This window comes from Hippocampus guttulatus, chromosome 8, assembly GCF_054856545.1.
Source record: "Hippocampus guttulatus isolate MCC_2025c chromosome 8, RoL_Hgut_1.0, whole genome shotgun sequence".
Lineage (NCBI taxonomy): Eukaryota > Metazoa > Chordata > Actinopteri > Syngnathiformes > Syngnathidae > Hippocampus > Hippocampus guttulatus.
The window spans coordinates 3,203,145-3,228,108 of NC_141268.1; the positions used below are offsets into that span (position 1 = coordinate 3,203,145).

The 24,964-nt window shown below is 41.8% G+C and overlaps 1 protein-coding gene across 1 annotated transcript; it reads left to right on the top strand.

Moving 5' to 3' along the window:
• The first annotated feature begins 2,057 nt into the window (after window positions 1-2,057).
• ldlrad2 (low density lipoprotein receptor class A domain containing 2) lies at window positions 2,058-18,601 on the top strand. Its single transcript, XM_086118956.1, has 5 exons — window positions 2,058-2,237; window positions 7,925-8,410; window positions 11,145-11,294; window positions 14,067-14,207; window positions 17,384-18,601. Exons 1-5 carry the CDS (start codon window positions 2,141-2,143, stop codon window positions 17,680-17,682), a joined length of 1,173 nt encoding a protein of 390 aa, XP_085975082.1. The 5' UTR covers window positions 2,058-2,140; the 3' UTR covers window positions 17,683-18,601.
• The last annotated feature ends 6,363 nt before the right edge of the window (window positions 18,602-24,964 follow it).

The following is a 24,964-nucleotide window of genomic DNA, read 5'->3' on the forward strand; positions in this document are numbered from 1 at the left end:
AAGCTAACACAGAAGTTTTGGAGCATGCTTTTATTTCCTGTTGCTTAGTTAATTGCAATGCCCTGCTTTCTGGTCTTCATAAAAAGAGTATTTCAAGGTGAGAGTTACTCCGGAACTCAGCCACACGAGTCCTGACTAGAGGGTGGGATTCCATTACACCAGTTTTAAAATTGCTGTATTAGCCCCCCTGTGTGTTTCAAGATTGATTTAAAGATGGTTTTATTCATTTTTGAATGCCAAAACGTTCTTAGGCCATCCTATTTATCAGACTTGCTTTTATCCTATCAATCCTCGTGCATCCTGAGGTCCTTTGGCACTGGTGTTTTAATTATTCTTTGGGTGAGAACCAGAACACATGGTGAGGCTTCATTCAGCCATTTCGGTCCCCAGCTAGGGAATAGCCAGCCAAAGGACATCAGGTCTGTAGAAATGGTTGATGTTTTTCCGAGGAGGCTTAAGGCACATCTTATTAGTTTAACTTTTGGATAACTTATTTTAATTATTTTTTAGTGCCAATGTTTCCTAATGAGGGGCCTTCACACTGGGAGGTGTCGTTTTTGTCAGCGTGGATGAGCTCCCTTTGGGTGCTCTTTTCTTCATCTGGTTTCTCTGTGCCATGTTTTAATATAGTTTATCAGGTTATGTATGCGTGTGTCATGTTTCAGTTTGTGACCAACAGGTGGCACTGTGGGGCTTTTCCCTGCAGCTGCACACCTTGTTGGTCGTTAGCCAATTATGGCTATAAAAGGACTCCCACCCGACTACTCATGGTCGGGTCATTGTTGCTCTTCCTCTGCTGCTGTCATGTTTGTTTGTTTTGTCATGTTTAGGACATATTTCTGTTACTATTTTTACAGTTTTTCAGCTTCTGCCATGGTTTTTGTTTGATACTTGGGATTCGTTTTGTTGTTAGGACTTTGCTTGTGTTGGATGTAGTTTCTGTGTTTTAATACAATCTGTCAATCCCTGCTCCTCTTTCATGCCTGCTTTTTGGAGTCCACCAACACCTCGCAAACGTGACAGCGTGTTTTGTATGTTTGCACTCGCATGTGTGCGTGCGCGCATGTGTGCGTGTGTGTCTGTGCAAGCACGGGCATGCTTGTGGTGATATGTATCTGTGCATGTTTGGAGAAGTGGGACGGTCCTCTTTTTATGTTGTGTTTTGGATGTTTTAATTGCACAGCACTTTGAGTTGCATTTTTATGTCTGAAAGTGCTATTTAAATGAAATTTGATTGATTGATTGATAATTCCATGTCTATACCTTAAAAAACTATTTGGTTGCTTTCGCCATAAGCTTTGGATCATTGGCCGCCTGCGCAGTGAAGTGCCATCAAATAGGTTCTGAAGCATTTGGCTGAATATCAACAGATGAATTTGACTGAAACACTTTGGAATCCATTTTGCTGCATTGTTAGAGATGGCGCTACGCCGGGACTCGTCGATAGGTCAGTCAGAAATCTGTCTAGCCCCAATTAAGAAACTCCAGCATTTTATTTGATATTTGAAAATATTTTTTTCAAGGTATTTTCTTAGCCACCTCTGTATCGTTCTAGCCCCAGGAGAGAAAATAAAACATCCTGGAGCCGTCCCTGTTGTCAGCAGTCACATCACCCGCCTGGCCATGGAACAGCTGAGCAGCCAATAGCAAATCACTTGAAATCTATCGGACATATAAAATGTTCATTCAGGTTACCAATTCTACACTTCTAAATGTAGATAATTTATGGGTTTTAATTACATTTGCGTACATGCATACCATATTAATACCTTACGTCATTTAATAAAATAACATTTGTTCACGGAAGCTTATTCGCTTTCTTTTAAACTTTTCGCGAGCCGCTTTGTTGTTCGCCCCCCCCCCCCCCCCACACACACACACACACTGCTGCCTGACAGCTGATTAGTTGTCTGTTGTCGTGGAGATGTCCGAGACCGTAGGTGGGGGCGAGATGTGGGATTAACACACACACACACACACACACACACACACAAACTACGTGTGCATAATGGCCTTTCCATAGTACTAGATAAAATCCTCCTGCCAACTTAATTCCACGCTGGGATCATTTCACGTCGAGGCGAGAATGGCGCTGATCTCTCCTCTGTGAGTCGAGTCCTCATTGACGCGGCCAGCCTGGATGATGGAGATTCATGCGGACGTGCCCTGTGGGCGCCTGGTCACGCTGTTACTCCCACTCTGCTTTTTGAGTCTACACGGGTCAGCCATCGACACAGGTTAGACGTCCACCGTGACAACGAACACGTGTACGCAAACTTAGTCCTTAGCAGGCTTATTTATAGCAGTTTATTGCTCAACAGCTCTAACCTTTATTTATTTATTTTTTGTAGACGTCTAACCTAACTCAAAGACCAATTGAAAATAGTTTTTGTTTAACGCAAAGACCAGCAATATTGAGTTAGCCACTGAAAATACGATAACCACATTAAAAAAAACGGAACTGTGGAACACAGCTGTGGAATTGTGATTATTAATATCAATTGGGAATTTCTCCATTGCGAGACTAATAAAGGTTTTCTTAATTGCATGCGTACGCAGATACCTTTTGAGTGAGTTCAATTGATATGCTTTATTTGAATCCTTTTTGTACAATGGAGCAAACTAATGGTCCTCATATACCTAAATGGAGCACACTGAGCTATTCTGACTTATGACATGAGTAGCGGGTACTTTTTCTAATTAATTTTATGAAGTACAATCAAGTATCATTGAGAAATTTGATTATTATGTTTTCCTTAAACTTCATGTGAAGACTGAAATATGAAAAATCATTGCTATGATACAGTTGTGAACCCATCCACTAAAACGATGTTCTGACATTGTATTTTAAAACAGTCTCAACTCATTCACGTTTATTACGTATCTATTTATTTGTTTATTTTTTGTGAAAGATGAGTCCTTAAACATATATTTAATTTCTGTAATGAAACAATATAAATTCAGATCCTTTAGCGTAGTGGTGTTTGTAATATCCGGCCAGCGTGGGGCGATTTGAAGCATACCAGGATTAGTTCTTACATTCACTCCTGAAATGCCCTCAATCACAAGGCTGAAACTTTCTTATAAACACTATTGAAGTTCATTTATTTACAGTATTTGCTTGCTCATAAACATTAGGGAAATGCTCTCATACAGGTATACAAAACTGAAACGCTTTAATGCCCATGACTGAAATGCTGTCATAACACTGATGGATTTCTTGCTCATAGACACTACTGAAATGTCCTCAACACTAGTAAACCATTGTCGTGAGCAGTAGTAAATTGTTGTCATTCACACTAATTTAACAAACTGGTATACAAATTTGACACACTCTCATAAGAACCCACTGTCTACAATATTCACGTCAATCTGCCACTACTCCCCGGACAGTCACGGAGCAAATTTTGACCTGCCTCTTTTCAAGAAACAGTGTGCACCCATAAAATGTGTTGTCTTCCTGTAAATGCGTGCACAAACCACCAAGAGCTATTGACTGACTCATTTACAAATTAAAATCATGAGTACATATTAATTTCATGAGGAAAATCCTTATTATACGACAATAATCAACGGGTATTATCATGTCTTGTCATTATATTTAAATTACCGTGTACAGTACCAAGTAATCCTATTGCTTCACTCAGGCTGCTTCACGACTGTTGGACAACCGCCATGTTTTACTTTGAAAAAGCAAAGAAAGGAGTACCCTTACAACAGGGGTCGGCAACTCGCGGCTCCAGAGCCACATGCGGCTCTTTAGCGACATCTAGTGGCTCCCTGGAGCTTTATAAAAAAAGTTTGAAAATGGAAAAAGATTTTGATAGTATGCTAATATAGCTCAAATAGATATAGATATATGTTGCAGCTCCGAAAAAGGAGAGCTGTGGTGTTGGTTTTTAAAAGCGTACACTTTATTTATGCTTTTAACAGTCTCGACAAACACAGACACATCTGCGTCTGACTCTGTGCCTTCTCTCTTCTCGTTCAACTCAAGAGGCGTTCAAAGACAGCCTCCAAAAAAACGGAAATACATGATCACCTCACTGACACTAAGAAAAGCGAAAATAAAGACCAAAACAAAAAAAATCAAACGAGGAAATCACAAAATAAATTCTATGGGGGCGTTTGTGAACACACAACAAAGGAATGTATAACAAACAATTCTGGGACAGTCCCTTCTCCTACATACAAACAGCATGTGTTTCCTTCATTGTAAGCTTTATAGAAGGTTTTTATTTTTTTGCGGCTCCAGACATATTTGTTTTTTTTTGTTTGTTTGTTTTTTTGTCCTACATGGCTCTTTCAACATTTTGGGTTGCCAACCCCTGCCTTCCAATATGCCTCTCATCGCGTAGATACGTATTTGGAACTGAGAGCCGCCGCTTGGAAATGAAATGGATTTACATGGGACAGGAGAAGTGAACCAATCTCTTTTTCTCATCAATGGATGCGACAGCTTCTTGTAGACTTTGAAACTTAGCTTGTAGCCGACGTGTGCACATTTTGAGCATGACGTCTCTGTTCCACTGGTGAAAGAATACTTTGATTCTCTCCTCGTTCATCTCAAACTGCTCTAAACAACAAAGCGTATGAGGGAAAGGTGGTTAGGACTACACGACTGTCCATATTTTATGTTATGTGTTGTGTTTATTATTTTACTTTATGTCAACTGTTTTGTTCAGCGCTTTGTTACAGCTGCCACTGTTGTGAAAGCGCGATATAAATCAGCATGTATTGTATACACACACATTTGATGTGGCTTGCCTAGAGGCGGGTCTAATTTCTTCACGCACCGTGTTGAAATGCACTCACACAATTCACTAAAATACGCTAAAACAATACTAAAATCCTATCACGTCAAACTAAAATGTGGTCGTACGCATCATTCAAATTTCTATACGAGCTTGTTTTGGGAGTTTGTATGAGCTCATTTTACATGTTTTTAGCTGGGGAATTCAGTCATGCGTGCAAGAGCATTTTACGAATGATAATGACCCCCCCCCCCCCACACACTCTGAAAGTCTGTGTTGCTTATCAGAATGTTTCAATAGTGAGTTTGAGGGCTAATCCTGAATTGAGTGGCCCCTCATCCACTTTTAGTCAAACAACCAGCCAGAATCACTGTGTGCGTGCACGCATGCGTGTGCATGAAACGAACATCTCTTGGATCAGCCATGCTCAGCTCACCCATAGATGCAAAGCTTGCCTATACTGCTGCAGTACTGACACAATGCTACCGCACTGTCACACCTCACTGCTCAAAACGCCTTCACATTTTAAACTGCCTTTCATTTATGACAATATGGCTTAAAAAGAGCTCAAATTGGAATTTTACTCTCACATTTGCCGAGTGGAGGGAATGATCATTTCCCACCAACAGGGGCTCCGGGGCTTTGGGACATTCCTGGAGGTCATTGTAGGAGGAGCTAATGGTCTCCCTTGGAAACAGAGCTAATAAACTCCCTGGGTGATTGTAAATTTTCTCATTATTTGGCCTACGGCCCAGATGATGGGGCGTCCAAAGCCGGAATTGCCCACCCATATATCCTGGCCCGGCTCATGGAATAACACCACTGCTGATTCACGAGTTTGTGTGATGGCCTAGGCAGGTTTCTCTGCTGCTATTTTTCCAAATTTTCAACCAATCCATTCAAGTTCATTAAGGGTAATTAGTATACACGAGAATCAAATCTTCATGCGAATTGTGACTACTGCTTTGACTAATCACGAAAAATGTAGAAATATTCATGTTGAGTCAATCATGTTATTTTAAATTAGTTCAACAGTGTGTTCCTACACATTTGTTTGTCAGGTTATCTTTTTTGATGAAAAAAAATCATGGGGGGATTTGATTCACCTCAAGTGCCAGATGGCCAGGCTTTAACAAAAGGCCTTCCGTCTGATGTTTTTGTTGAATCATTGCTCTGTTTCATTATAATTTAGTATCGTATTTCCTGCATTAGATGGCGCACCTAAAAGCATTCAATTTTCCCAAAAGCCTACAGTGTGTTTTATAATCCGATACGCCTTATATATGGTGTCACAGTGTATTTATATTCCCCATAGTGTTGTTTCCCTGTGAGTGTTCCAATGGCATCGAGTGGTGATTATTAGCAGGAACCAATCGTAACCTAAAAGGGTTCGACCCGACACTAATTGACATGTGCATTCACGAACACACACTCCATCAGACAACTATTTTGTGAGCTGTACACAGCCATTATGTAACAAAGATAATACCAAAAGCATAGTTAACTACTGATTAAACGAAGTAAGGAGACAAGATAGACTTGTAAGGATATTTAGCCCCTCTTGGATGTGAGCCCACGAGGTTTGTGTGCCTTTTTGATGAATCAATTATCTTCATAACTTTTCTCTTTCATTTATTGTTTTGTAATTTGTATTTACAGTAATCCCTCATTTATTGCTGGGGTTATTTTCCAAAAAGAACCCGTGATGAGTGAAATCCGTGAAGTAGGATTTATTTTTTTAAAAAGCAAAAAAATGTGACAGGGAAGAAATTTCAAATAACAAACACAAAGTTGTACTTGATACTTGATAGTAAGCTTTATTTTTTTCTATTATTATAAAATACTGAAATATGTATACAATGCAGATGCGATTGCTCTAAGACTGCAGGGGAAGCTGAGCTTGTGAAAAATGTGAAAAAGTAAGTGAGCAAATATAAGATAAGATAAGATAAGATATCCTTTATTAGTCCCACACTGGGGAAATTTACAGCCTCCAGCAGCAAGAATGTAGGCAGAAAGAAGAAGAAAAAACAAACAAACACCGTCCAATTAAGTGCAATATAAATACAAAATGGATAAATCGCAGTGCTATTTACAGTTGTTTTCCACATCATTCAATTATTAAATATTATTGTTGCTATTTTTTATTCAGCAGCCTGACAGCAGTTGGTAGGAACGAGCGTCTGTATCTCTCCTTCTTGCAGCGCGGGTAACAGTCTCTAGCTGAAGGAGCTACCTAGTGCTGTCAGGGCGGGCTGGAGAGGGTGGGAGGGACTGTCCATCATAGCTTTTAGCTTAGTTAGCATCCTTCTGTTGCCCACCTCCTCCAGAGTGTCAAGGGAGCAACCCAGGACAGAACTGGCCTTCCTGACCAGTCGCTCCAGTCTCTTTCTGTCCCGGGCTGAGATGCTGCCTGACCAGCAGACAATGCCATAATGGATGGCCGAGGCCACCACCGAGTTATAGAAAGTCTTAAGGAGCGACCCCTGAACCCCAAAAGACCTCAGTTTCCTGAGTAGGAAGAGTCAGCTCTGTCCTTTCCTAATCAGGTTGTCCGTGTTTGTAGACCAGTCCAGTTTGTTGTTCAGAAGAACACCTAGGTACTTGTAGGAGGTCACCCTCTCTATGTCCATACCCTGGATGTTCATCGGTGCCGGTGAGGACTGTTTCCTGCAGAAATCCACAACCAACTCCTTAGTTTTCCTAGGGTTGATCTGGAGGAGATTCTGCTGGCACCAGTCCACAAAGTCCTTCGTCATTCCCCTGTACTCCCGATCGTCCCCCTCTGTAATGAGGCCAACAATCGCAGAGTCATCGGAGAACCTCTGAAGGTGGCAGGTTGGAGTGGCGTGTCTGAAGTCCGAGGTGTAGAGGATGAACAGGAATGGAGCCAGAACAGTCCCCTGCGGCGCTCCAGTGCTGCAGAGAAGCCTGTCCGACTCACAGCTCTGCAACCTCACGTACTGCGGCCGATTTGTGAGGTAGTCAGTGATCCATGCTGTGAGATGGTGGTCCACTCTGGCGTCCTGCAGTTTGCCTCCCAGCAAGTTGGGCTGGATGGTGTTGAAGGCACTGGAGAAATCAATCAATATATGTGTGTATGTACAATTGTGTGTTGTTGCTGTCATTGTAATGAATTCACTTGGTTTGTGGTGTGTTTGTCTTATCAGTGAATGTGGTGGATTTCTGCGGTCAGACCATCCGGGGTGATGGCATGATCATCAACTCCCATCAAGAATCTAAAAAGTACTACTTTGTAACAATCGGGACCGATTGCCACCTCACCATACAGGCCAGCTCCCCAAAGGACAAGGTCCAGTTCCATTTTCGCTTCTTCCTTGTCTACAGTTTGTTGCGAGTTGCCCCTCTGAGCCCAGCCCCTGTGTTACCCGAATCCCCACGCGGCTCTGCTCCCCTAAACCCCAAACTGGAGCCCACCTCTGGGGAAAGCTCAGGGGATCCCTGTCACGCAGGCTCATTTGTTCAGTTTTATGATGGATGGGACAGGAATTCTCCTCCTCTTGGGCCCCCTCTTTGTGGCAAGAGCCCACCACGGCCAGTGCTGTCGACAGGAAACTACCTGACCTTGCGACTTGTCACCCGTGGGACTCAGCCCAGAGTAGACTTCGTGGGGGACTTCACATCGTTCAGACTTGGTAAACACACACACACACACACACACACACACTCACACACATACACGGACACACTGCTTTTGGTCTAAAATTAGACATTGAAATTGAGCAATGTTTTCACCTGGCTGAAATAAAAATAAATTGAAGACTTTTTCCTAAAGGCTTCTGCAGCTCTAATACTCAGACGGTAACACCAAGCAACCTCTACTCAAATAAGGGGTGTTCACACAGCAAGATTTGGTCCGGTGCTACGCCGGGGCTGCCCTAGTAGAGCGTTCACACGTGCAAATTAGCTCCGGCGTAGCCCCGGAAAACAGCTTACACCGGACCAAATTTGATCCACCTCAGGGAGGTGGTTTAAAAATTTGCTCCGGAGCAAATGCTTGTTAGCGAAGCAGCACCGGAGTAAATTTGCACGTGTGAACGCAACTGGGTTAAATTTGCTCCAGAGCAAATGCTTGTGAAGAGTTTATGCACGGCGAGAATGCATTGCTTTCGCGCTCTGTCGGACCTCCGTCATGTGTTTGTTTAATAACGACACAAGACTTGGCTGGTAACATCTTTCCTTTTGTAGGAGACTGGACAGTCTCAGAGTTGTTTGTGTAGTTTGTTCCTTTGATGTGTGTTCACAACCCCCCGCCCCCCATATAATTTATTTTGTGATTTCCTCTCTTGATTTTCTGTTTGGCGCATTACGTGTTTGCTTTTCTGAGTGTCATTGAAGTCATCGTTGATTTATGTTTTTGGGGGCGGTCACTCTCGAGCAGAAGGCACGGACACCGAGAAGGAGAAGGACGTGCCTGTCCAGTAGTCGCTTGAGTTGTGTATACGTTTTAAAAAGAACCAACACGACAGCTCATTTGTTTTCTGTCGTTTTGCTCCGCTGCAGAAACTGCCGTGTGAACGCAAGTGGGGCTGCACCGACGCTGTGCCGGTGCAGACACGCTCAGCGGCTTTGTACGTGTGAACGCTCCACACAATTTGCTGCGGTGCAAAATATATCGCAACAAAATACATCGGTGCATCGCCGGAGCAAATGTGTGCCGTGTGAACACCCCTATACATGGCCCGATTTAGGAGGATGTAGAGTCTGTAGTTAATTTGCATCTCAAAAGGGAATGGACATTCCTTGGGGGACAACAATGTGAAAATGTTGGACGGAAAGGACTGAGCAGCTTCTACATGTCAAACGAAAGGCCCGCTCTGAACAGAAGAGGTTTGAGCCACTACATGAGCTCATGATATCGGTACTTTAAAAAAAAAACAACAACAACAACAAAAAAAAACTTTTTTTTAAATCCAGGTTTTTAAAAAAAGAGACCAGGACAAGTCAGGCGGCTTCCAGGAGTTCCGGAGTACTCTGGAATTGGGTTCTAAAAGTGTAGACACAGATAAGAGTTGACGAAAAAAATGTTTATTTACAAGACCGACAAAGTCCAACGAAAGATGCTGGTGAGGAAGAACCAGGATAAAATGAGACAAAACCAAAAACCCTTACAAAAGGCAAGGGCAAATATAAACATAGATCGCTTGTCACAAAAGGACAAGGAAATCCAATACATGTATTTCACAAAATGAGAATAATACTATGATCAAGACCTACTTACATGAAAAACACTAGAAAATGTGACAAGAAAACTAAGAGGAAAAAGTAATGAACGTCTAATAGAGAATACAGGCACTTGGAAACAAGAGTCATGAGCAAGGCTGAATAATCTGACAGCAAGTAGTTGGTGTGGCTGAGCTTTTAAAGGCAGATGGTAATGATGAGATTCGGGATAGGTGCACCTCTGGACGGAACGCCCTCTAATACCGCCAGAGACTGCAACACAAATAGGACAGGATCATGAGAGTGGCAACAAAATACACAAAGTTACTATCCCAGCCATCTTTGGGCAGTCGGTGGGGTACACCCTGAACAGGTTGCCAGCCATTCAAAAATTACAAAAATGAATTGCTGTTCTTTTTTGGAAGTTTTATTTAACGATGCAAATTCTTCAAGACTCCAAAACAAATATAAAATATTTCAGAAAACAATAATTTTTCAGGGAACCCAATAAAAAAATCAAACGTTTCTCCCCCTTAGTGCACTTCTTTTCTCATTCATGAAATAAAAAAACAAACTGGTGAAAATGCAATCAATGAAGGGTAACAATTAAACAATCCCAAAGCCTTTGGTTAAAAAAGCAGCGACCTTGTGCAGAATAACGGTGGTTTTTTTTTGTTTTTTTTGGGGGGGGGGGGGGTTGGTGAGCGAGTCTGGTATTACCTTCGTCCCATTCAAACATGTGCAAGTGCTGTACTTACTATCTGTGCATCTGCAGCTGTCTGTTAGCAGTTGTCACTCATCGAGCAGAATACTACAACCGAGTACACGCTTTCATGATGCAACAGGAAAAGCCATCCAACTGCATGCATTCATCCAAAGCCTGAGAGTTTTTCGTGTCAATCAAATACAAATGCAGGATACAAATATAAAAACAACATTGCCGGTAATTCCCTGTCACCAAATGACCATTCAAAAGATCAGAGTCCCCCACATAGCCACTTGTGATTGTGCTTTATGCAGGCCGGAGCTTCATGGGCACGAGCCGTCATTTTTGAATGAATTCTGAATCATTCACATTCGCACGGTGGTGTGATAGACTTGGCATGTATACGCTCAATGCATGCGCAGTGTGAGAACGTTTCGACGCATTTATTAGTGGATGAGGCTCATTGTTTTTGATTCAGACATCATGCTCTCTCTCCTCAGGGTTCAACCAGTCATTGTGCAGCAGTGAGCCTTACTTCACTTGCAGGAATGGAAAGTGTATCCCACTCAGTCTGGTGTGCGATGATAAGGGCATTGACAATTGCGGGGATGGAAGTGACCTGGAAGAAAATCTAACCACAGGATGCAAAGGTCAGTGATGTAATACGTTGGCACTAGATCAATTGGTCCCAATAGCTCTCTCGAAGCCATCATATTTTTTAGTATACAGGTTAGCAGCAAACATACAAGGTGTGTCACAAAGTTCTGGGACTGGTGTCACAAATATACGGTGCAACTCCAATTTACAAATATCTCAGTGTTGGAACTACAGTGTTCCCTCTTTTTTCACGGGTTACACATTCCATTATCCCCAGGGAAGGTCTGTCGGTACGAACCAGGTTCGTGATGATTCCACTGACAGACAAAAACTCACTTTTTTGAAGTTTCCGGTCGTACTAACTGAGGAGCCGAATGGAATCTTTTACATGCTTCGAGGGTCCACCCATACATTTTTCAACCACACCACATTTGTCAAAGTCAAATCCCAACAACCAACCTCTGATGGTTCAGGTACAAGAGAGGAAACACATACTCAGCAGTGGCAACCGCAGGAACACATTCTGGCCTGATGAGGTTCCTGGGTAGGTTCCTGGGCTTTTGCTGCTCAGGTTGCTCAGGCCGCCATTATCAACCTGTTCCTGACACAGGCCATCCTCCTAACCATACTAAAGTCTGCCACTATTATGCCTTTACCAAAGAAAAACACTTTTTTTTTACCAAGATGTCTTTTGTTTGTGAACTTTCTTTTTAAATGTATGTAGTTATTTGTTTTTAAATGTTTTTAAATTGTTTATTTTTTAATCATGGAAAGATCATTGAGTTAACTTGTGTATTAAAAGCGGCGTATAAATAAAGCTGCCTTGCTTTGCCGACTGCTATTTTCATGGACCACAACCCAGTTGCACTCATCCTAATCATCACCAAGTGCCTGCAGTGAGGCAGGCGTTACCGTTCCATCAGGACCACAATGAATAGACTTAGGGACAGCTTCATCCACAAGCCATCACTCCCCTGAACTCACTCTAACACAGACATTCATTCCATGTTGCTGCTGCTCCATTCAAGTGTCCCTGATTCCACTGTTACGATACAATCCATATGACAGTTAGTGCCGTATTATATTCTTTACTTTGCACATTCAACATCCCTGATTCCGCTGCAGAGGTACCGGGTTCGATTCCAGCTCCGGCCTCCCTGTGTGGAGTTTGCATGTTCTCCCAGGGCCTGCGTGGGTTTTCTCCGGGTGCTCCGGTTTCCTCCCACATTCCAAACACATGCATGGCAGGCTGATTGGATGCTCTAAATTGTCCCTAGGTGTGAGTGTGGGCGTGGATGGTTGTTCGTCTCTGTGTGCCCTGCGATTGGCTGGCAACTGATTCAGGGTGTCCCCCGCCTACTGCCCGGAGACGGCTGGGATAGGCTCCAGCACCCCCCGCGACCCTAGTGAGGATCAAGCGGTTCGGAAAATGGATGGATGGATGGATGATTCCGCTGCCTCTGTACACATACAGTAGCTAACACTTGGGCCTCACGGCTCTTTGTACTGCAATTTTAGTGTTGTGATTTTTCAGAACTTTTTTTGGATGTTCTTTTAAAAAAAATTCATTTGTACACCAATTTCGTAGTTTCTGCCCATACTGTGTCAACAATGACTTTCTATTCTCTTCCCCCCATGGAGTCTGAGACGGTCTATCAGGTAATGTCACGAAAATTTGTCAACTGTGGGCATGTGAGACCGTTTTGTTTTGGGGGTTTTTGTAACTAAGGACCATCTACACAAACGTGACTTGACTTGAACAGACTTTTCCAGCCTTCTTTGCCACAAGTTCATGCACTCCTTGAAGAATTATTCCGGGATCCTCTCCAACTTGTCACAGGCATCTTGATGTCCTCCCCATCTTCAAAACGGGTCCCCTTGATGACTCTCTTGAACTTGAGAAAAGGAAAAAAAAAATCCCATGGAGCCAGGTCGGAGAACAGAGGTTCTCCTTGGCCAGGAACGGATGCTTAAGGGCATTGTGAGTAAGTGTGTTGTCATGGTAAAGCAGCCACAAGTTGTACAGTCACAGCTCTCGCCTTTTCTCAGGAACAAAAAAAAACGCAGGATCTCTTTGTACACGTGCTGGTTGATCATCTAGCCCTGTGGCAAGAACTCACTGTAGACAATGCCCCTCACATTGAAGAAGTGTTTCAACATGACTTTGAATTTGGACTTCGACTGTCTTGCTTTCTTCGGTCTTTGTGATGTCAGACTCCATTCCATTGAAAGCTCTGGCATTTCGTCACCAGATCTTGCGCAAAGATCAATGACTCATTCTTGGTGATGACTGTACCTCTCATTCATTACAATGCTCATATTCTGTATCTACATTAATGTATAAAAAAGCATATGCTCAATTGCTGCTGAGAGCCGAAGTTGCGGTTATCCACTCAAGGAGAATTACATTGAAGAGGTAAAAATCTCTTCGCTGTTTGGGTTTGAAACATAGATATTTTGTGACACCGGTCCTGGAACTTTTCTGACTCCTCAAGTATTTTAGAGCACTGCAAATAATGCAAGGAGTGCAGTTTTACCTGCTTTATCGCATTTCATCTTTCGTGTATGTTTACAATGTGTTTGAAAAGTGTATTTTAATATGTATGTTTTTTGAAGTTCAAGTAACTTAATATGTTTAAATGTGTTTCAAGGATGTGAACAAAGTAGTAACGAGTAAAACCAAAGTGTGTTTTTTTTTTAAGTGTCTCTCCAGATTGTCGGTCTGAAATGTTTCCGTTGCAATAGACGGGTTGTTCACTTGCCTCCTACCTTCAAAACATGACCTTTCTGACTAAGATAGTTGATCAAAGTCTGTCCTTCATCAGCAGGTCAGCTTCTACCGCCCGAGCCACCAACAGCAATACCGACCCCACCTCCATCTTTTGGAAATCCCCCCACAGTGCCAATTCCCGTACACTTCAACTGTGGAATTGCACACAGCACTCCTAGTTATGAGTCTGTGTCAGGTAAGTGGAAAATACATTTACTGTCAACTTTTTAATTATTGCTTCTCTCAGTTCTTGTATGTTATTGGTAGGCGAAACTCAAGAAAAATAGTCCTTTGTGTCCACCCCTGACTGTTTTTTTGTGTGTGAAGACAGAATACAGGTCATAGTTTTATGTGGTTAAAGTTTTGTAATGCAATAACAACTTAAAAGACCAGTTCAGGGTGTTGTCCGCCTTCTGCCCGAAGTCAGCTGGAATAGGCTGCAGCACCCACGATCCTGTTCAGAACAAGCAGTGTTGGAATTGGTTAGGTAAATTGAATGATTTATTTATTAGCTACAAGGGACAGTTGTGCTCAATTAGAGGCAAGGGTTGCCCTTAAAAAGAGCCAGTTCTATGGACATTGAGCTTTGGTTGATGTGGTATGTAAATAAATCTCGTCCACTTGGAAATGGGTGAGAACAAAATATTAGTTCCAGATCATCCCACACTTACTGTAATGAGTCCGACTGAATGTTTGATACTGAAGAACTGAAAACCCGTTTCCACACAACAATTTTACACTGATATTTATTTGAACATTGATAATGTTTCTTTGGCAGAATCACTCCTGTATCTATTTTTAAAGGTATTTGGGGGCGGGGGGTAGTGTTTTCAACCCAGTATCAGTAATCTATTTTGAGGAAGATTTTTTTTTTCCAATGCAAAAAGGAAATCAGAATTAGAAAATTGAAAAACAAAATAGAAAAAATATACGACAAAAATAGAAACATTGATAAAAATAAACATTAGAAAAAATATATAATTATCCATCTTTCCATCCATCCATTATTTTTAACGCTTATCCTCACGAGGGTCGTGGGCGTGCCGGAGCCTGCCCTCGCTGTCTCCAGGCAGTAAGTGGGGTACACTCTGAACTGGTTGCCAGCCAATGGCAGGTAAAATGAAAATTAATAAATTTAAAAAAAATCAAAATTTAATTAATTGAGGAAAATAAAAAACATCAAGAATGAGAAAACAGGATTTCTCAGCACACAGTAAGCTTCCAGCTGCCAGCATGATGGAGAGGAAATGCCGAAGAGAACCTGTTTATGCAGCTGCTGCACTCATTGCATGTATGGTGCACAAACCAGTTTCCCTATCCCTAACTGTTATACAGCATGCTGAATGTAGGCTGACTCTTTTTGTGACAGCATCATAAATTTGTGATGCTCCATTTTTTATATTAAACTGTTTTCAATAATATGGCACAGCTGTTCAAATCAGAATGTTGCAACTGCGGAATATAGTTTTGTAGCATTGCCACATTAGACTGTTATTTTTTTATTTTTTTAATGGTCTTACTGTTTGACATGGGTCGTGTATGTATTATGAATGATAATGTACTTCGACAGTCAAACAACACTGATGCTCGTCCCAATAGAAATCTATTGTAGGATGAAATCCTGAAACAATATTTAATACCCTTAACCGTCATACCCATGAAAAATAAGTTTGTTTCAGAAGAAGATTTTAGAATTGTCTGTAATGTAATTGTCTGTAATGGTGTACAGCATAAGTGTCAAACTCAAGGCCCGGGGGCCACATTTTATGTGGCCCGCGAAAGCAGATCATGTGTGTCAACTTCCATGATACTTTCTAAAATCTGTACCGAAATGTCAAATTGCCATGTGTATTAAATAACATTGAGATTTGGCAATAATTTTCTGAACCTGGTTACACTCACTTGAATCATAAGTGAACAAACAACAAACAAATAATTGACTGATTTCAAAACTCGTAATCCATCAATTTGTTGTGTACAAATAATAATACTATGTGATGATTAAATATTAATTCGGCCCTCCGAGGAACGACGTCATTCCAAAGTGGCCCGTGACAAAACTCAACTCAGCTCAACTCAACTGTATTTATAGAGCACTTTCATCGCTGCACACAAAGTGTTGTATATGGAGCAATTAACATATACAACAGTAAAGCAACCTTTCGGTAACAAAGACGGTAGAGAGCACCAAACAGTATAACTAAGATCATAATTTGGGTCATGCTGAGTCAAATGCCAAAGAATACAAGTGAGTTTTGAGGCGGGTTTTAAATATGGGTAGCGAGGAGGCTTGCCGAATGTTCAGTGGGAGGTCATTCCAGAGAGAGGGACCAGCAACGGAAAAGGCTCGATCCCCTCCGAGTCTCAGTTTAGTTCTTGGTACTTCTAATAATGTTTGGTCCGCAGACCTGATGCGCTGGGCAGGTGTGTAGGGCCGGATGAGCTCACAGAGGTAAGGTGGCGGAAAAATGTGTTTCACACCCCTGGTGTACAGTGAAACTCCTCTACAACGAAATCATGTTTGCAGCAAGAAATATTTCACAACAGGGGACTTTTCACTGTAGCAAATTTTACCTCAGACGTAAACACGCACACACACAAAAACGTATATGTGTACTTTTTATTTTTATTCCAATAGTGCATAAGTATGAGCATACACTTATTTGACACTTCATATAGCCAGCGTAGAAAGAAAAAAAGGGAAAGAAATTGCGAAATCTACGATCAGCATTTACTTTCACTGACATCAATTTCTTGCATAATGTATTTTATTTTGCTATGCATCTTTCATTTTTATTACCTTTATCCTGTCTTCAAGCGTTAAAGCTTTTCTTTTCTTAACTCCTTGGTATGCAAAGGTCCGTTTCGTCGCCATTTTAGCAATGCAACGTTCGTGCTGCATCTGAAACAAATACTTCCTGTACTACTGCGCATGTGTAAACCAGTGTGGTAGTTGATGTTGCCGTTTCCGAACGAAGCAGCAGAGGTCGCTGTGGCATGCTGAGGTTGGATTAGATTTTTGCGGAAGGCTTGTCTTTGTTGTAGTAAATCTCTTTGCAAGGCAAGAGCAGAGAAAAAGATTACGTATAACGGAACAGGGGAACTTTTTGTTGTAGGGGGAGCAGAAAAATGGGAAAGGATTTCATGCATGAAGGTTTTTTCACACCAGGGTGTATTTTCGCCCATGTAGGTTTCGTTGTCGAGGAGTTTCACTGTAGTGGTTCATTTGCATGGTTCCCATGGAGGCTGTGTAGTTTTAGTTTTCACTTATTAATGGTGTAAAATTGAGTGTGATATGGGGGTATGATAACCACCAATCCAAGTCCAAATGTTTCCATCATGGAATTTTTGTAATTCATTTTTTTTTTCCAGAGTCTGCAGCCTCCGCGTCCTTGTTGGTTCTCTACATCATCCTGGGTTTGGTGGTGGGATGTGCGGTGCTCTGCTGGTGCTGTTGGTCCCCTGGCTGGTTGCTGTGGCGCTTAAGTATTTTCCGCTTTTTGCCATTCTGCAACTCGGCCTGTTCTTCTTGCCAACTCTGCGCCAACAGCTGCACTCACAGCAAGGATCACCGTCTGGCAAAAGTCACCCCGCAGTCACCGTTGAACGGGACACCAGCTGGCATGGTAGTCACCAACGCAGATGAAACGCTTTCCGCTGGCGCACTTTAGATACAAGGACTGTCTGCTTGATCATGTTTGGCAAAAAGACTTGGGTCTAGGGGAGCAATCAGCAGTGATTACTAAACATGGACACTGACTGTATGGACCACATCAACCTTTTGGCGGGGGAAACGGGCTAGAAGATAGCTGAAAACTACAGGATAACTGTTTTTGTGTTTAATACTGACGTGTTTATGAAAAAGCAGGGTGGAGACTTGTATTGGATTGTATTCAACCTCTGAATCCTCACAGCATCTTTCACTTGTCATGGGCGTTTTAGAGACTGTGACTAGAATTTGCACTGCAACACCTTCCAGTGCAGCTTATCGGGTGGTTTTTGAAGCATTTATTTGTGTTTATGGTATAGTTTTAGTGTATGTGTTTTCAACATCTTTTCCAGCTTTGACCCAATGTCTGACATGGACACAATAACATGGACACAAAATAAAAGACACCCTCCTGCTTTGCACAGCTGTTCTCCTAAACTTCCAATCTCAGCAGTGCACTGTTTTTCCACAGCAGGAAGTTTGGACTTAGGGAGCACAACACGTGTCACGATCTTGTGTCCACCACCCTGAGCGGGATCACGGGAGATCTGGTGTCTACACTAGTTGACTTCATGCAAGAGGGGGTATAATCTCGATGAATCGCCAGTCAAACATAGAACATATCTCAACCACATTCACCCTATTCACAACATTTAGAGTATGCAAAGTGGATGGATACCGAAGTACGCAGAGAACAAACATAACTCCACACAGAGAGGTACATTGTACATTTTGTATCGTTGGCTGCAATTACTATTCTTTTCCATCATCTAATTGTAGTGCTGTTGGTTGTGTTGCTTTTGCAGTGTGTATGTTTTAATGAAATCCTATTTATCCAAATAGTATGTGTGTAACGTGTGAAATTATTCTCCAGGGAAACAGTAAAGGGGCATATGACATAAAATGTGCTTTCTGTTTATTTCTCTTCACATATTTGGGTCTCTGGAGTGCCTGCCAATCCTTCAAGTGTGAGATTCAACAATCAAGTAAATCCTTGCTCTCTGCCTTTGACTGAAAATCAAAATGTGTCTATGAGTCAGCCCATTATGACAAAACATGGCACATCATTGGATGCTGTTTTTATTTCTAGCACATCCCAACTTCGTTGTAATTAGGGTTTGAATTTCAAGCTACTCAAACCACTTTAACACCGTTTTTTTCATCCAGAGAGTAATGGCAGCGTTGAATCTGCAAACCAAGGTTTGAACAACATTTCAGCAAATTTGTGTTCAAACCATCATGTCATCAATCCGTAGTGATGCGAGTTATCACAGCATATACAGGGAATTCAGTAACGTGTTTTTCCGAGTGTGGTCACGTGACATTCGGTTCGGAATCATCCCATCACATGGTAATTGTGGCGTTCGTTTCGGTCGACTACAGAGAGTGACATTGCTTAAAATGACGATCCTCAAAGTTGGATTATGATAGATGGATTATTCTGTTGAATTATTTTCATTCTGTTTCATTCTGTGGTGGCTTCACACAAAATAAGCATTGATGTAGAGTTTTTCTGGATGCACATATAAGTGACCCATGTCGATTTTAAAAAATCTAAATTGAGCCGTTTGTATCACATCATAATCCATATGGGCAAAAAAAATCTAATTTAGGACGCATTTGCCTGCAGTTGCACAACAGTGTTAGTTTATGATAAACCACACTAACTTGCTTGCCTTGTGACGTGTGATGCAGCGTGGAGCAGGAGGGTGTTTGCGGTTGAATTTACTGTTAGCAAAGCAGTGTGTGGGATGGGATAAGATATTGGGTGGGACCCAAAAACAAGATGTATAGTGCATAAACTGTGATGTAAATCTTTATTCTTGGGGTATTTTGATGAAAGCATGCCATAGGCGTGTTATTGCACAGCCGGGAACAAATTTAACCCTTTCATGCACCCTGTAACTTGAAAACAGGATAAGCTGTCCACTGTCGTAACCGCTGTCACTGAAAGGGGTTAAACTGTGAAAAAAAATTTTTTTTAACATGTTTTCTTTCAAAAAAAGAGTTGTGGAACTCCGTCTTGTATTGCCCAGGATAGTGTGAGGTAAAGTCAGGATTCATGTGTCCACCAGGCAAACAGTCTTTGTCATGAACTCCAGATGGACTTGCTCAATAACATTTGCTCCAGCAGCCACTGTGTGTGTTGTGTGACTACATGACACAGAACCACAGCAGTCTTTGAAATATTTCGACTTGTGCAGAAGTACAGTGTTTCGAAGCTTCATGTTGCCACGCAGCAGCAAATTAATGTACTTAAAAAAAAATATATATATATATATATATATGTATATATGAGCTGTCAGTTTAGCGCATTATTATCGGCATTAATTCAAATGAATTTTAACGTGATTAAATGTTTTCTCGCGAGATTAATGCGGCACACGACACAGCGGATGTTACGTTGCTCTATAAATAAACCCGAAACAAAACAACAAGCGCACTGCAGAAGTCCACGCCCATGTCTGTTTTGCCAGCCATGGCAGCGCGAGACACCGAAAATGGATACTTAAAGAGTTTATGAATGGAAAGTTTACTTTTAAAAAGTTGCCAGATTGTTCTACTGACAAGACCATCTACTGGATGTTTTGCAGTCGTAAACTGAGCTATCATCAAAGCACATCGAGTCTGAAATACCACTTAATTAATGGCCAAGCACACAACTGATGTGAGTACTCCACCCCCTCGTCTAAAACAGACAGCTATGGATCATTTCAAAGCGAAGAAAATGGAAAACACGACGAAGAACACATTTGCTGAAGCCATAGCTAAGTGTATGGCTACTGCATGCAAGCCTGTCAACATTGTCCACAGCTCGACTCAAGCTGAAATCATTCGCATTGCATCTAACGACTCCACTACGGATTGCCAGCGAGAACCTCCATTACAAGCTATGTACAGAAATTGTACGTAGCGGAGAAGGCTAAGGTACACCAAGCGGGAGAAGACATTGTTTCGGGAGAGAAATAAGAGACTAGGTTGATGAGCGTCTGGTGAATAAAGAGCAGGCATTCTGTTGAGTACGATATATGCCACTGACGCGATTGTTACTTGTTTGGAACTATTTTGTGTGGAAGGTTACCGTGTTCCGTGTCCATATAAATAAAGGGGGTGGAGCTTCTCTGTGTTAATCTGACAGTGACGGTGCGCTGAGGCACGTCGAGAGTTCAGCGGTGCCTCGAACCAAGTGTACACATCCGAAGTGTAGTCATCCGAAATGATGCAAGAAGGACCAACAGAATCAACATAGCCTGACTGCTGTGTTCAAAGCAAACTTGAGAAAAACGAAATATGCAACCATGGTTTAAATCCACCATAGGCTGAGTACTAGTGAAAAATGTTCATGTAAAATTGAAAATCAAAATTGTTATTTCAGGAAATATTTGCATTTTGCACATAGAAAACTGATACATGATTCCATGTTGATGAGAGCATTAACACGGGAAAAAAATAGGACAAAAAATATAAAAGGAAATTCAGAAACAATAAAAAATGTGTGAGTAATCACGATTAATTAAGATTTAATTTGAGTTAATTATGACAGTTGCGTTTTTAATTCGATGAATGTTTTAATCGTTTGACAGCTCTAATATATATATCTATACTACCGTTCAAAAGTTTGGGGTCACCCAAACAATTTTGTGTTTTCCATGAAAAGTCACACTTATTCACCACCAAACGTTGTGAAATGAATAGAAAATAGAGTCAAGACATTGACAAGGTTAGAAATAATAATTTGATGATTTGTATTTGAAATAAGATTTTTTTTTACATCAAACTTTGCTTTCGTCATAGAATCCTCCATTTGCAGCAATTACGGCATTGCAGACCTTTGGCATTCTAGCTGTTAATTTGTTGAGGTAATCTGGAGAAATTGCACCCCACGCTTCCAGAAGCAGCTCCCACAAGTTGGATTGGTTGGATGGGCACTTCTTGCGTACCATACGGTCAAGCTGCTCCCACAACAGCTCAATGGGGTTCAGATCTGGTGACTGCGCTGGCCACTCTATTACCGATAGAATACCAGCTGCCTGCTTCTGCTCTAAATAGTTCTCGCACAATTTGGAGGTGTGTTTGGCGTCATTGTCCTGTTGTAGGATGAAATTGGCTCCAATCAAGCGCTGTCCACTGGGTATGGCATGGCGTTGCAAAATGGAGTGATAGCCTTCCTTATTCAGAATCCCTTTTACCCTGTACAAATCTCCCACCTTACCAGCACCAAAGCAAGCCCAGACCATCACATTACCTCCTCCATGCTTAACAGATGGCGTCAGGCATTCTTCCAGCATCTTTTCATTTGTTCTGCGTCTCACAAAAGTTCTTCTTTGTGATCCAAACACCTCAAACTTGGATTAATCCGTCCACAACACTTTTTTCCAGTCTTCCTCTGTCCAATGTCTGTGTTCTTTTGCCCATCTTAATCTTTTTCTTTTGTTGGCCAGTCTCGGATATGGCTTTTTCTTTGCCACTCTGCCCTGAAGCCCAGAATCCCGCAGCCGCCTCTTCACTGTAGATGTTGACACTGGTGTTTTGCGGGTACTATTTAATGAAGATGCCAGTTGGGGACCTGTGAGGCATCTGTTTCTCAAACTAGAGACTCTAATGTACTTATCTTCTTGCTCAGTTGTGCAACGCGGCCTCCCACTTCTTTTTCGATTCTGGTTAGAGCCTGTTTGTGCTATCCTCTGAAGGGAGTAGTACACACCGTTGTAGGAAATCTTCAATTTCTCGCATGGAATAGCCTTCATTTCTAAGAACAAGAATAGGGTTTTTTTGCACCAAAAACCAGACATTTGCAGCTAGAATAGTCATTTACCACATTAGCAATGTATAGAGTGTATTTCTTTAAAGTTAAGACTAGTTTAAAATTATCTTCATTGAAAAGTACAGTGCTTTTCCTTCAAAAATAAGGAAATTTCAATGTGACCCCAAACTTTTGAACGGTAGTTGTATATATAAAATAACTGCAACTGCAGTCATTATTGTAGTTTCTATTCTATGTGCCTTATAATGAATGCAGTGTGCCCTATACTTGAAAACAGTTTTGAAACAGGCCATTCATTGAATGTGCGCGTTATAATCCCAAGCGTTTTACAGTGCAAACATAAGGTATATTGAAAATCTCTGTCGAATACCTTCTGAAAATGCTGGTTTTAATAATACCTAAATCAAAGCACAACATAAGCAATCGAAACTGAATTAAATAACCTGAACATGTTCACACCTCACTGGGAATAATATCAATTCCTGTTGTTTAATCCAAATAATTGATTTATATCTCTCAATCACTTTGTTTCCACCTTATCATGAGTTGAAGTAGTATCCTTTGTAGCATCTGTCATATTATTGAGCATCGTTAGACTGCACCCTTCATCTTGTTCAATAGCAGAGTACAGTCTACTGTTTTTCTGGACACCATCATGCTTTGCCAGTTGCCACACATAAAAATGAGCAAAGATATCATGAATATTTTGGTATGTAGTATCTTTCGCTGATTTGGCTTCTTCAGCTTACCATGTGTGTGCCACAAATAATTGTTTTTTTATCACAAAACGAATACACAAATCAGATGGATTGTCAGTCTTTTACATTGGTGTCTCACAGTTCCAAATATCATTCTCAATCCCTATTTGCTTTTTAATTTTTTTTTTTTAATTCTCCATTTCCTTTTGTGACAAAAATGTTTGTCCTGGATCATTTAATGAAACCGTTCAGCTGGTAAGGAGAGATATTCCTGTTTGCCTAAAAGCAGGATGTTATCTTGCCCTTTACAGCAGTGCGGCGCAGAGTCTCTGTTGTTCTCCGTGACTCAGACAAAGTATCACACAGTGCTTGTTTGACTCGGGGCCTGGCAAGGAGTCCACAACTTCACACTGTGTATGTTGACTTCGGTATCCACTGACAACCTTTCAAGGTAAACGTCTTGGGTAGCAAAAAACAATGACACCAAAAAAGAACCATTTTGCCTTTCCCCATTGTCTCTTTGATTTGGCTTTCTATATCTGACTCTTTGTCAAGTGGTATAGTGTTCGCTCGAGGGTTCATGTCTGTCAAAGACAGCCTGACTGCGGGGCATTGACTTTTACTGATCTTTTGTGAGACAGTAAAAGCCCCAGCTAGAGGAAATGAATAAAAATGCCTTTCTCTGTGTGTGTGGGGGGGGGTCAGAGAAATGACTTGAGGTGTTTTGGCCTTAGCATTTGGAGTCCATTGTAAATTTCATGGTGAAAGAGTGATCACAGTGTCTCTCAAATGTAGTAAGTCGTCAAGTGGCAAGTCAAGCTTCAAACGCACTGCTCTAAAGATAAGCGAATGAATGGCTTGTGTAACAACCTATTTTTAAACACACACACACACAAATTACTGCCACGGTCACTTTAGATCAATTGTTAACACAGATAAGATTCCTCAGAAGTCTTATCGGTGTCATACCTCACACAGACAGTTACTGAAACTATTTTTGGCACCAAGTGCTTATCATGTTGACTCAGACTTATATTGATTTAGCATTATGTTTGTTCATGTGCAGGCTCATTCTGTTCTCCTCAGACTATCTCCACTCACCATGCGTTGAGATCCACGTGGGAGCTTGCTGTGCCGCCCACTAACCTTGACTCTTTAAAACATGAGGTCAGCCATTAAAACACTGGGGGGCTTGAACAAATAGGTTCCACAAGACAGTCCACTGACGTGACAATACAAATGCAGTATATTTAGTCCAATATAAATGCCATATAAAATCTCCAGGGCAGGACTGGTGGTAAGCACATCCACCTCACCGTTCTGAGGTTCAGTGCCCAAATCTTAGCTTGGGACTTGCTCAAGCACTTTGCATGTTCTCCCTCGTGCTTCCTTCATCCATCCATCCATCCATCCATCCATCCATCCATCCATCCATCCATCCATCCATCCATTTTCAACACTGCTTATCCTGAACAGGGTAGCTGGAGCCTATCCCAGCTGACTTTGGGCAGAAGGCAAGCGACAACCCTGTACTGGCCGTCACTCAGTCGCAGGGGACATACAGAAACAACCAACCATTCACACCCACATCCACACCGTCACTGAGTGGGAGCCGATCCCACGCTGCCCGCACGCAAATATGGCGAATGTACCACTAGACCAGGGGTCACCAACGTGGTGCCTGCGGGCACCAGGTAGCCCGTGACGACCACACCAATAGCCCGCCAGTGCTAGGATTGTGATTTGCTAGTCGAAATTATGATTTAAAAATGCAAACACGG

Excerpts from the sequence above, each read along its gene's own strand:
- ldlrad2 (XM_086118956.1), top strand. The coding sequence starts at position 2,141 with ATGATGGAGATTCATGCGGACGTGCCCTGTGGGCGCCTGGTCACGCTG. Across the intron at positions 8,411-11,144 it reads CTTCACATCGTTCAGACTTG|GGTTCAACCAGTCATTGTGC; the intron begins GTAAACACACAC and ends CTCTCTCCTCAG. Across the intron at positions 14,208-17,383 it reads TAGTTATGAGTCTGTGTCAG|AGTCTGCAGCCTCCGCGTCC; the intron begins GTAAGTGGAAAA and ends TTTTTTTTCCAG.